Source organism: Gopherus flavomarginatus, chromosome 3 (assembly GCF_025201925.1).
Source record: "Gopherus flavomarginatus isolate rGopFla2 chromosome 3, rGopFla2.mat.asm, whole genome shotgun sequence".
Classification (NCBI taxonomy): Eukaryota; Metazoa; Chordata; order Testudines; family Testudinidae; genus Gopherus; species Gopherus flavomarginatus.
Window position 1 is genome coordinate 60,943,395 of NC_066619.1, and position 13,220 is coordinate 60,956,614.

Below are 13,220 nucleotides of genomic sequence, written 5' to 3' on the forward strand. Positions count from 1 at the left end.
TATTAAATGCAAATGTAAAGATTATGAAGGTCAATGTCAATGAGCATTTGTGTGATACTATTATTGCTTATTGCTATTCTTGCCAACTGAATGCCCCTAGAAGAAAAAAATGCCGTACCTCAGTGTGCTGCATAAAAGCTTTTCATTTAGATTGGTGACTCAAATGTGAATTTCTATATTGTTTATATGGATTATTACTGGGAGGAAATTAATGACACTGACCTTGTAGTATATGTACGAAAATGACAAACCATTTTACTTTCAGTAGTCAACAAATTTATTTTGTGTAACTCCTATAAACTAATATCAGAAAGCTGATAGGTAGTATTTTTAAACAATAATACATGTCACCAAAATTAGACAACTTTCTTCCATAAAACTAATTTTTGATAAGAGAAAACCATAAACATATTTAGATCCATTCAACCCCTCCAGAAACTTTAGCAAGGTTTCAAAACATTTGGACATTGATGTCAAATCTGGAAGAAGGTTGATATTTGCCTCATAAAGGAACAGTTGGGTGCCTTCCCTGTCCTGTTTTGATATGCCCGAATTGCCCTCAGGGTTTGTTGCTACAAAGTGAAATACGCTTATTTTTTTAATCACAGAAAAAATATAGAAAGCTGTTTAAAGACATTAAGTCCTCTTTAATTTAATCACCATAGCAAAATCCATTTACAAACATACTATACTGCTCTCCAGTTAGTGTACCTGTTCACATAAAGATTAGAAACTAAATTGTCCTTGTTTTATGATAACTGTGATAATCAGAAATCTCTTTGTGAGTAGACTGTTCCAATGAAACAACTGTGGTTTACATTTTTACTATGCAATTGATTTCCATAAATCTTTTACTATCAAACTTTTATCCTTTTATGAACTACTCTAAATTAGAGAAAATAAAATCAGTGTTAACCTGGATTTTGTTCACTGGTATGTATTTGTTTGATACTATTATGAACTTTCACAAATAGCTCAATGGAAGAAATATATCATCTGAAAATATTAAATTCTTCTTACCAGTCAGTGCTCAATTTTCTTGCTTTCAGCAACTGGCTTTCAATCCAGTTTGGTCTTTGTTGTTCTATACTCTGTATAACCTTCTGTGTTACTTGTTTAGGACTACTTTTCTGTTTTCCCACAATACTTTCCAAACAGACACGAACTAAAGTGAGTTTCTCTTTGCTCCATCTGTCAAGCGTTGCACCTGTTAAAAGTTCTGCAGTGTTTCCATCCTCAAATATCCGACATATAATTACAATCAAGTTCCAGACAAGCAGACCAGTTTTCTTCGATTCAACAAAGTTTTTTGACATTTTTCTCTCAGACAGAAAAAAGAAGTATTTAATTGGGGGAGGCAAACATGCAATCACTGTAGGTAACTTGCTGATTACAATAGATACAGCCTGAGCTGCAAGACCTGTGAAGCCTTAAATAAAAGAAAAAAAAGAAAGAAAAGAAGGTATGATTAACATTAATATTCTGGTTCTCTCACAGTACAGTTATGAGTGTTCTATGATGTCTAACTTTTGTAGTGAAAATGGCTGAAAAGATTAATAACTCAAAAATGTAGCTAGACCTCTACTGTGCTGTACTGTATATTAATCTCCAAAAATCTATTGAAATGAGATCCTGTAATGACCTGAAAATAGAAAACCAAGAAAATTTAGAATTAAGATTGCTATTCCATATGTATCTAGTCCTGTTGTGCTCAGCTATTTCAGCACAAATAATAGAGCACAGCACAGCTATTACAGCACTTTTAATAGAGATAAAGATCACTCATTATTCTGAGTGACTTGGAATAAAATGGGACAACTGTTTGACTTTAAATTTGCTTTGTATTTGTTTAATTTGCAGTGTAGGGTAATGTGCTACATCTCTCAGAGTCTTGAAGTGTATTTGTAATGTTTACTCCCTGCCCCCTTTTCCCTTTTTAGGCCCACAAATGTCCTCACATCACTCATGATTATTGGCTTCTGCAATATAAGCAAGATGTATGTTGGCACAGCACCTACTATTGAATCGTTCTGGAAATTGGAAGGTAACTACAAAAGAAACAGATTCAAAAAAGGGAGAGAAGGACACAATTAAAAAGAGAAAAGAGACCAAGTATATAGCATGACAGAAATAAAAAGTGGGAAGGAAAAAGGATATGAAGAAGGATGGGGTAGATGCTGAAGCAGTGTAAAGCGGCCTTACAAAGTAGACTTAAAAATAATTTACTCCCACTTTATGGCCCCTTTTCATTGCCAGAATATTGTGAAGGGATGTCAGTGTAACTGAGAATCAGGTCATGATTTTGGTGCCAATCTTTTTTTTTTTTTTTTTTTGGATCTTTGCAAAAATTAAAATGATGGTTGTTTAGCCACAGGTGGTCAAAAAAAGTACTTGAAATCATCTTTACTCCCTATCCATTCTAAAAATGCTTTCTATTATCTGTTTACCATACTACTTTACTTATTTTAATAATGGTTTAGAGAAAAATATCTGCAGTTGCAAATTGTATGCTAATTTCAATGCTATATAAATTGCTGTGTTATAAAGCAGTGATAAATGAGGTTGTAATGTTTCAACCCCAATAACATATCTTAATTAAAACTGTGATGACTATGAGATATTTACAATCAACAAAATCTAAAAGGTTCACAGTACTTTACACTGGGTTGGTAAACAAAATGAACTAAAATGATATCCTAGTTTTGACGATCAAGAGATCATCCTAGGATATCTTGAAGCCTATTGTACTATTCTCTAGTTCTGTGAGATATGTGAAAAAACTATATAGACTTTTAAAACACCACAGATGAATGCAAGGATGTAAATCCCAAGTTTTTGCAGTTCTAACTTAATGAAGAAGAAACATACTGACATAACAATTTCACTAATACTTTTCTGGAAAAAAAATCAGGAAATTTGCTTGCAATTTACAATAATGTTTGTTGTCAAATCATACCACATATCAATTCTAATTCTTCAATTTTGATATGTTGTCATTAAATGGGTAACACGCTCCTCTGACAGGTTTATATAAGAACACTATTTAAGTGTCACCTACATTTCCCAGATTCTTTTCTCTTCATTTCTCTAGGTGTATAATTCCATTCCTTTGGAACGGTCTTCAGCAAACTTTCAGGAACTATTTGCTTATGTTGATAGGTTCCATAGTTCTCTTTTGCCTCCCACGAATGCATCAAAGAAATTATTTGCTTCACTATACCCTTGACTGAATTAATCAAAGTCAGCTTCAAACATCTGATAACCTCTGGCTCTGATTCACCACAACTAGAAACTTCAGACAAAAAAAAGCATTAAACATTCAATATGCAAGCAGTCATTTGTGCACATTTGATTACTATTAGAATTTCAAAAAGAGATATTATAAAACCCTTCTGAAAAGAAGTGCAACAAAATTATGATTCAGAAAAACTTCATAGTTACAGTCCTGTAACTAATGAAAGAAATATTACAAAATTAAAATAACATGGCTTGTAAGATTTAATATTATAGGATCATCTATTTTATAGTTTAATTTCTTTTTTCTTTTGTTTTTTCCCTTTAATTTGAAGCTAAAAATTACACTTTTCCAATTGATATTGCCCTTTCCATGCTGCATATGTTTTTAGTTTATTTCTTTTAATAGAGCCAGCTGATATGACCATTTTTGTTTACTTCTTTACCTCCCTAGCTGGATTATCAATAACATTAGCACAGAATTGAGAATAGTATTTGATAGTTAACCAGACTGTTTGGTACTGCTTAATTAGAAAGCAAGCAGAAGGAAAACAGAAGAGAACATTCCAATAACAAAATGATGGAATTAAAAAAAAACAAACCTATCATCTAGCACAGAGTGCCGCCATATTACTCTAGACAATATTCCACAAGTTAGTTATCTACAACAAAGTTTATATTGTGAGTAGCAGGTATCAAGATGATATAAGAGCATTCTTTCCCTTATTCATTATATCTTAGAGAATTTACCATTCTCTCCAGAAAATGGGCACTGCGGCCCTCAAGTCACATAACATGTAGTTCTTACTGGAAGTTCCACCAGATGCTGGAGTGGCAATTTTGAAGAGTATGTGTGGAACCAGATTGTCACAAAACTTCAAAATTTTGACTAAGTAGAGGCCACCACTACTTTACTAATATGCAGGACTAAAATGAAAAGTGATTTGTGGATGGGTGATGAAGAAAGTGGAATGAGGAAAAGGAAGGTGAGAATGAGGCAGACTGAAGAACTACATGCCAATCAACAAATGAACTGGGCTGCAGGACAGCTAACAGTAGACCCCAAAATGGAATTCAGCAGAATTGTCCCTCAGAGAATTTGAGAATTTTCAGTTAAAACTGAATGGAGAAAGGAGAGAGAAAGCAATAGGGAATCGCCATCGTCGTTTCAGACTGGGGAGAGGTCTGGAGGTGCTGTAGCAGGAAAACCGAGCCATTTGATTGAAAATGTAGCTCAACATTCTTGGAAGCAGTTGCTGCAGATGTCTTGGTGAGACAAGTGGGAGGGAATGCAAGGTGGGGATGCTGGAGCAGTAATTTTATGAAGTGTAGGAGTTGCCTATTAAAATATATGGAAGCTGAACGTTGGTTCCTTTGGTCATTTAGTTGTCATATCTTAGGTCAGGGAAATTTGAAGAGGCTCTTCTTAAAGCAGCATATTCTGTCTGATTGATAAAGGATGGTGTTACTGACATCATAGAGTTCTTCCCTCTCTTTGTTATCTATCCTCTCCTCTTATTTCCCTCCTGCCTTTTCTTCTTTTCTTTTTTGCTATATCACCTCTCTCCTGTTTCATTTTTCTGTTTTACTCCCTTTCCCTCTCTTTTTGGGGGAATGGAAGCTTCCACACAACCTCACTCTCTTCACCTCTTCTGGGGTCAGCTAGAGGCCTTTGTCCAAACTTCTTTCACTTGTCCAGGGGGACAAATGTCTGCTTCCATCCCCCTCTCAGTCTCATCCTCCACCTCAGGACCCTTCTGTAAGTTTCTATAGATCCACACCTCTCATCCCTCTTTGAAATCCAACATTCTCTGTGCCTTTCTTCTTCTCCCCTCCTTCTGTGCCTCAGGCCACTGGGTCTCCCCTGCAGCTCACTCACTCCTGGGGAGCATCTCCACCCCCTTGATGGTCACTACCCTCTTTATTCTGTCTCTTGCCTTCACGCAGATCCTCCTCTCTCCAACTTTCCTCAGAGCCTCGCTACACCCTTTTTTGGGCACAGAGAGCTATTTACTCCCATCCCTTTCTTCCCCTTGGGTCCTACACCGTAACACTTTGGAAATCAGCAGTGGCCTCCAACTCCTATCCCAGACATCTCTCCCCGTCCACTCACAACTCAGAGCCCTTCTCTCTTTGCATCACCAAGTAGCAGCATCCACACTGCACCTCCTATGTTAGATAGGCAGGAACAGAGAAACTAAGCATTCAGCAATTATAGGTAGTGTTTGCTGCTTGCTGCCTGGGCCCTCTGAGATTTGGAACAGCCCTCATCCCTAAGGTCAGAGGCAGACACTTTTGAAAATTGGACTCCCACTGCACCACAATTTTTTCTACAACCACAAATACTGTAACCACTGTTTCTCCAAGCCCTTGTTGTATTAGGCTGCAAATGTTCATAATATGATTCTTCAAAACACTTCAAAACTCTAATATTATTTTAAGTAACCTTCCATAATTTGGGCCAACTTAGTAAAAGAAAAACTAATATATCTGAAAATGAACAAGATTAAACACTGGCTTTAAAACGTTTATATCACTAATTGTTTTCATACCTGATATATTGTATAAACAATCCCATAGTTGCTCTTTTTTCATGTAGTTCTCAAGAACTCTACCAAGTGATTTGGGTGATAAAGTGCAATAGGATAATACTGTAAAGATTGCTTCAGTCAAAGTAGGCTCTTTGTTATTTATCTGTTTTATGCAGGAACTTTGTTCATCACATTTTGATACTTCAATTTCTTGAAAATGAATAAAATAATGGTTAATAGAATTTCAAATTAATTCTAGTTATGGAAATAAAAAGTGTCAAAGCAAACTGAAAACTGTATTTGAACTACATTTCAAAACACAATACCACTGAAATCTTTCACATAATAACATTTGATTCATTATGTCTGCTTAAGTTATATCCAGTCATTAAAAAAAATCAGAAGTTCTTAAAAAAATACAGTATACCCCTACTTTAAGTCAAATTTCATTCAAAACATAATTAGAATTTTATTATTCACCTATACATAAACTAAAACAGCAGTGATCAATACAGTGCTATTTCTGTAATACACCACTACCTCAATATAACGCCACCCGATAAAATACGAGTTTGGATATAAATCAGTAAAGCGGTGCTCGGGAGGGCAGGGCTGTGCATTCCGGTGGATCAAAGCAAGTTCAATATAACATGGTTTCACCTATAATGTGGTAAGATTTTTTTGGCTCCCAAGGACAGCGTCATATTGAGGTAGAGGTGTAGTTAGGATTACCATCAATAAATTTTACTCATCACTTGGGTAATTTCATTATTATATTAATAAAATAAAATAATATAAATCAATTGGTTAATATGCAAATCAAATGACATGACAGTTATAGACCTCTCCCAAACACTAAAGTTTTGTTTTTTATTTTTTTGTGATAATGAAAAAAAATAATTTCTCGAAAACAAAATCTCAGTCCTGGTAAGACACCCAGGCCAATATTTTCAAAAGTGACTAGTGATTTTGACACCTTAAAAGGATTTTTTGTTTTGTTTTGTTTTTTATAGGCGTAGTGCTCAGCGTTGTTGGGAATTTCTTCATTAACTCAGGCCGGGCACCCACAATCTCTAGCCACTTGTAAAAATCTTGGTTTCAGAGTTCAGAGATTATTTTCATCAGACACACACAAGTGAATGTTGTAGTGTCTCCTCACTCTCCAGGATGGTCAGTAGATTAATCTGTTTGTGCAAAAAGGACAGCACTGTAGCTGGGCCTCATACTAGGATCCTTATAGTCTTCATGTAGCAACTCTATCAATTGATCTAAAAGGAACATACAGATTCCTTGTCCAGCAGGAATTTTGTCAAGTTTAGCTCCATATACGTCTTATCTTATCACTGTGATTCACTTAAGTGAATGTGGATTATTTTTTGTACAAAATGAGGGAAGATAAAGTCTCCAAGGAGGAGTTGGGAAATCCTGCCTTACTCCTCAATCCAGTTGCAGTGTAGAGTATTTGAATTCTCCTATGAGATATGAGACATTTCTGAAATTCAGTTCCCTCCTGTTTTGCTCCAATTACTTTTCTTTGAATATTAATTGCTCAGTCACCTGAAGTGGCTAAAAAAATCACAAGATTTAAAAAAATAATAAACGTGGCATCAGTTTATTTGCCTTCTAGGTTTTGAATCCTTAGGTTTTATATTTTGAAGCTTTTCTCCACAACTGTAAGAGTTAGAATCTTTTAAAAATGAAAACTTAGATTTCTATGTATTCACATGATTCCATCATCAAATAATGAGAGAGACTCATAATAAAATAATGAGAGTTGGCAAGAGTGCAGCCACGGCTCCATCCACTCCCACCCTTCTCCCATTTTGGAGAATTGCTCTTGGGGACTGCTGATATTTTGGATGATTCTTACACAGTCCACACAAGGACAGGAAAAGCTTCCTAGTCCTTCCATTCATAACTAGGAATTATTTTGGGGAAGTTCTATGGCCTGTGTTACACAGCAGGTCAGACTAGATAACCTCAGTAGTCCCTTCTGGCCTTCGGATCTAAGAAAAACTACACAGCCACATAAGGAGAGTGGGTACTACAACTTATCTCTATGTATTTGTGTAATGCCTCGCATAATAAGTGCAATGGCACTATGATGATACAATCATCACTACCCACTAAATACATCTGAAACATATAAGTACTTATTTAAACGTAATTTTTGCTGACATATTTTTGCTTTTTGAGCATAAGAGAAGGAAAAAGTTGAGACATTTAAAAAAAATTATCTTTAGAAATTCTGCATGACTCATGCTGTGAAGTTAAATTTCAGGCAGTTTGTGGTCAGTTATGCAAATTACTCCAAAATTCAAAATGATAACATGCTTGTCTTTTAACTGCTTAAACATATCACTCTGAATTCAGACATAAATAATTACTACTTCTGATGAAATATGTAATCATGTATTCGTGTAAGACTTTGGGCTGCATGAAGAAAAAACAAAATCTATTTTCTTTGCTATGACCAAGAAATAGCTCTTGATAATTTTAGATTACTTTATACAGAAAACTAGATCAGTCACACTTCTACAAATATGTAACATTATCAAGACTATATCAGTTTTCCCAGAGTTTTAGGTGTAAAAAGTGCACTGTTTGAAACGGTATTGGTGTTTTGTTGATCCATACAGTATACTATTTTATAACACTTAATGTTTCTTTCCCATAAAATATCAAATTTGTAATGTAAAGAATGTGGTCAATTTTACCAGCACATATTTAATCAAACAGAAATTACTCTAGAAGAAAAAGATTATTACCGGTTTCTGTGTTACATAAAACAACAGTTTATCAATGTTATTATAGTTAATATAGCTCCACAGCATATATAAACAATATAATTTCTAACTTTAAGTAGCATATATTCCCCTGAACCTCAAAGGGCTGGTCAGTCAATAGATTAATAAATTCTGTCACTTCATCCTTGTGATAATTGAAGCAGCTAGTAAATTTCAATAGCGGGTAACACCAGGGTAAGAATATTATCCTGATCAAACATTTGTCAGTCTTTATAAAAGATGACAGGTATTTGAATAGGTAAGTGAATGCAGTTCAGCACTCAATAAGAAGCATGACAGAAGTTGAAGCAATGTTGTGCTTCTGACAAATGTAAGACCACTTTAAAATGACAGAAGTAAATTATGTCATGTTTAATAGTATGTGGACCTAATATTTTCTATTTTGATAAGTAATGAGAAATTAATTTGCAAAAGAATGATAAAAACTGATTTTTAACAGAATATAGTTGAACATTACGGCAAACATTATGCCAAATCCGTAACTACACCATAAAGGAATCAAAATGCTGAATAGTTTATTTGAAAGCTACTAAAGTGTTAGATGTGATGATAATGTTTATTGTTTTCAAACACAGTAAAAGCACAATAAAAGATGAAAGTCTGTGTAGAACCATTCTTCCATTTGCTTTCCTATTTCTCACATATTTACATATCTAACTATTAAAATATGAGGAAGAATACAGTTGAAGTTTACAGTAACATAAACACATAATTTCTTAATCAAAATCTCCTAGAAGCTTTTCAATGTTGAAAGCAAGTGATCCTTTAGAGCCCTAACTCAGACTAGTTTTTTTCCAGCAAAAGCTAATTAAAGCAGTTTTGATATCAAAACTCTGATAAATTCAAATTCATCCATTTCTTCTTAAAAGCAAACTGATTTGAAGTTGTGACAGTGGTCTATTTTATCAAAATGCTATCTGCCTTCAAAATATGAATGTTTAGATTGACTGCAACTCTCTTAGTAAAAAGTGAAAAAGAATTCTTCCTCCCTCCACCTCTCCCCCAGTTCAATATTTCTCCCACTGATAACTGGATAACTAATGATACCCACAATTGGCTGGTATCCTTCCATCAACAGTCAAGTAGTGAAAAATATAGCAAAACTCAAAAATTTATGTGTGTTTTCTTGCTGCCATTCTTACAAACAAAGCGCAAATACTCACTTGAACTTTTCAATAAAATTTTCATTAAGAGACAATCCTGATGTAGCAGTGTTTCCAAAAGCAAGTTCCAATTACAATACGGTTGGGATAAGAGCAGTTTCAGTTGACCCTGGGCTGCCATTTCTCCGGTTGATAGAGTCCTTTCAAAATGTAAGATAAAGACAGAATAATGTAGTTAATTTATCTATGAAATTAATAGCCTTAAAGTGCAGATGTAATGCTAACTCCTTTAAATGTCAATTCCTCCCAGATTACTCAGAAAATGCTTTCATGCTTGCTTACTTTAAGGCTGCTCGGGGAAGGAATTACATTTAATCTCAACTAGCTAAAAGCAAATTAATATTTGGTAGTCTGCCAAATTTATAACTGATACAAAGTAACCCCACTTATCTCTTTCGTGGAACCATATATGTTCTTGTTCCATGAGGCAAAAATGAATTTTCTCGTGCTTCAATAAATTTGAGGTTATTATATTTTAGTACAGTGCTACATTAATTGTTTAGCATGAGGCTATAAAATATCTGAAATCAAGTACAAGAAGTGGATAAATAACAAAACCAATGCAAATGCTAAAAGGAGTATGAAATGGGGTGCTACAGGAGCCGTGTTTTCAGTGTAAAGGATATTGTTCCAAGTCCTGCAAAATCCACATGCAAAAAGAGATTGCTCTAATAACTGGTATGCCAGCAAAGGGCCCTAGGTAGAGACAGTGGTTCAAATCTGAGTTCATTCTGGTCACAGACTTCCTGAGATACCATCCTTTAAAATTGGTCAGGATCCAAATGAATTTACATCTCAGGATTTAACTAGAGCTCAGCTAATGAACACCACCAAGAGCCAGCTTCAAAATGCAAAAATTAAGAAGTTAATTGATTTTGAGTCTGGTTCTACAATGTGATGCACCTGGCTGCTGCAAGCAACCTTCCCCACTCTCCTTGACCCATCTGACCCCAACAGCGGACTCAGAGCTCCTAGCTCAGTAGACTTGTGCAAGGGATGACCCTCAACACCTTGGCCACTCCCCCTTCTGGAAGGGCAGCCGCTTGGTTCCTGCCACTTTCTGTCCCCTCTGCCCTCACTGGGGCTGTGTGTGCTGGCGCACCCGTGCAGCATGCACTGTCTGGGTGGCAAGTGGGACCCAGCCCAAAAACTTAGCTCTAGCGAGGACTAGCCGAAGCTGCCATTGCAGGAGGCTTCAGGGAAGTTTTTGGCGCTGGCTTCCACTTGTTGCTCTGACAGTGCACACAGCCCAGGTACCCTTGCACACACAGTGCCAGGGAGGGCTGGGGAGGCCTGGGAGCAAAGACCAGAGAGCAGAGGACGGGGAGGGGCAGGGCTCTTGGCTCAGCACAGCCAGTGGAGGGGTATTCCCAACATCTGAGCGAGCGGTAGTTGCCTCGCACCTGTCAGCTTTGTTCCCTGGTCCAGGCAAGCTCTGCACAGCAGCAAGGAGGAGTGGAGCAGGAATGGTAAGACTGCTCAGCCAGGCAGTAATGGCACTTCCAGCTACCGCACTGGCTGCCTGCAGCGCTGGTCCTCTGCTGCCAGGAACTCTGGGATACATCAGGAGGACTTCTGGGACCTGAGTCAAGTGCAAACACTTGGTCACGTGCACACACAGGAAATCAGTAGGGCTTGGACCTTCAATCCCTGCATGGCCCTGGGACCCTAGATTTGCACAATTGATGTGTGGATGCAAGGGTGGTTAGGCTTCAGTCCAGGTTCAAACCTGGACTTACATTTCTGTGCAGACATACCCTTAGTCTGACCTCAGTGGTAGGCAAGGCTTTAGAACAAAATGTGAAGGAAAGAATAATTAAATCAATAGAGCAGGGGTGGGCAAACTTTTTGGCCTGAGGGCCACATCTGGGTGGGGAAATTGTATGCAGGGCCAGGGCAAGGGGTTGGGGTGTGGGAGGGAGTATGGGATGTGGGAGCGGGTATGGTGTGCAGGAAGGAGCTCAAGGCAAGGGATTGGGGCAGAGGAGGGGTGTGGAGTGTATGAGGGGGCTCAGGGAAGGGGATTGGGGTGCAGGAAGTGTGCGGAGTGCAGGAGGGGATTCAGGGCAGGGGTTGGGGTGCGGGAGGGGTACAGCAGGGAGCTCAGGGCAGGAGGTTGGGGTGCAGGAGGGGTGCGGAGTGTACGAGGGGACTCAGGGCAGGGAGTTGGGTGCAGGAGAAGTGCAAGGTGCAGGAAAGGGGCTTAGGGCAGGGAGTTGGGGGGGCGGTGTGCAGGAGGGGTTCAAGCTCTGGGGTGGCAGGGGTGTGCAACGGGACCAGGACAGGCTCCCTGCCTGGTATCAGAGGGGTAGTTGTGTTAGTCTGGATCTGTAAAAGCAGCAAAGAATCCTGTGGCACCTTATAGACTAACAGACATTTTGGAGCATGAGCTTTCGTGGGTGAATACCCACTTTGTCGGATGCATGTAGTGGAAATTTCCAGGGGCAGGTATATATAAGCAAGCAAGCTGGAGATAATGAGGTTAGTTCAATCAGGGAGGATGAGGCCCTGTTCAAGCAGTTGAGGTGTGAAAACCAAGGGAGGAGAAACTGGTTTTGTAGTTGGCAAGCCATTCACAGTCTCTGTTTAATCCTGAGCTGATGGTGTCAAATTTGCAGATGAACTGAAGCTTAGCAGTTTCTCTTTGAAGTCTGGTCCTGAAGTTTTTTTGCTGCAAGATGACCACCTTAAGATCTGCTATAGCGTGGCCAGGGAGGTTGAAGTGTTCTCCTACAGGTTTTTGTATATTGCCATTCCTAATATCGGATTTGTGTCCATTTATCCTTTTCCGTAGAGACTGTCCAGTTTGGCCGATGTACATAGCAGAGGGGCACTGCTGGCATATGATGGTGTATATTATATTGGTGGACGTGCAGGTGAATGAACCGGTGATGGTGTGGCTGATCTGATTAGGTCCTGTGATGGTGTCGCTGATGTAGATATGTGGGCAGAGTTGGCATCGAGGTTTGTTGCATGGACTGGTTCCTGAGCTAGAGTTACTATGGTGCGGTGTGCAGTTATGGGTGAGAATATGTTTCAGGTTGGCAGGTTGTCTGTGGGCGAGGACTGGCCTGCCACCCAAGGCCTGTGAAAGTGTGGAATCATTGTCCAGGATGGGTTGTAGATCCCTGATGATGCGTTGGAGGGGTTTTAGCTGGGGACTGTATGTGATGGCCAGTGGAGTCCTGTTGGTTTCTTTCTTGGGTTTGTCTTGCAGTAGGAGGCTTTGGGTACACGTCTGGCTCTGTTTCCTTATTTCCTTGTGCGGGTATTGTACTTTTGAGAATGCTTGGTGGAGATTTTGTAGGTGTTGGTCTCTGTCTGAGGGGTCAGAGCAGATGCGGTCGTACCTCAGTGCTTGGCTGTAGACAATGGATTGTGTGATGTGCCCGGGATGGAAGCTGGAGGCATTAAGGTAGGCATAGCGGTCGGTAGGTTTTTGGTATAGGGTGGCGTTAATGTGACCATCACTTATTTGCACCGTG

General features: G+C 38.4%; 1 protein-coding gene across 6 annotated transcripts in view; it reads right to left on the minus strand.

Annotated features, from left to right (window-relative positions):
* The window catches only part of KIAA0825 (KIAA0825 ortholog), a 392,242-nt gene that overhangs the window by 194,261 nt on the left and 184,761 nt on the right, over positions 1-13,220 (minus strand). For all 6 annotated transcript variants that reach the window (XM_050943864.1, XM_050943863.1, XM_050943867.1 and 3 more), the window contains 4 exons: positions 9,736-9,875; positions 5,787-5,975; positions 3,059-3,292; positions 1,021-1,429 (listed from right to left, as the gene is read on the minus strand). In XM_050943864.1, coding sequence (XP_050799821.1) covers positions 1,021-1,429; positions 3,059-3,292; positions 5,787-5,975; positions 9,736-9,875 — 972 coding nt within the window. The remainder of the gene's footprint in view (positions 1-1,020; positions 1,430-3,058; positions 3,293-5,786; positions 5,976-9,735; positions 9,876-13,220) is intronic.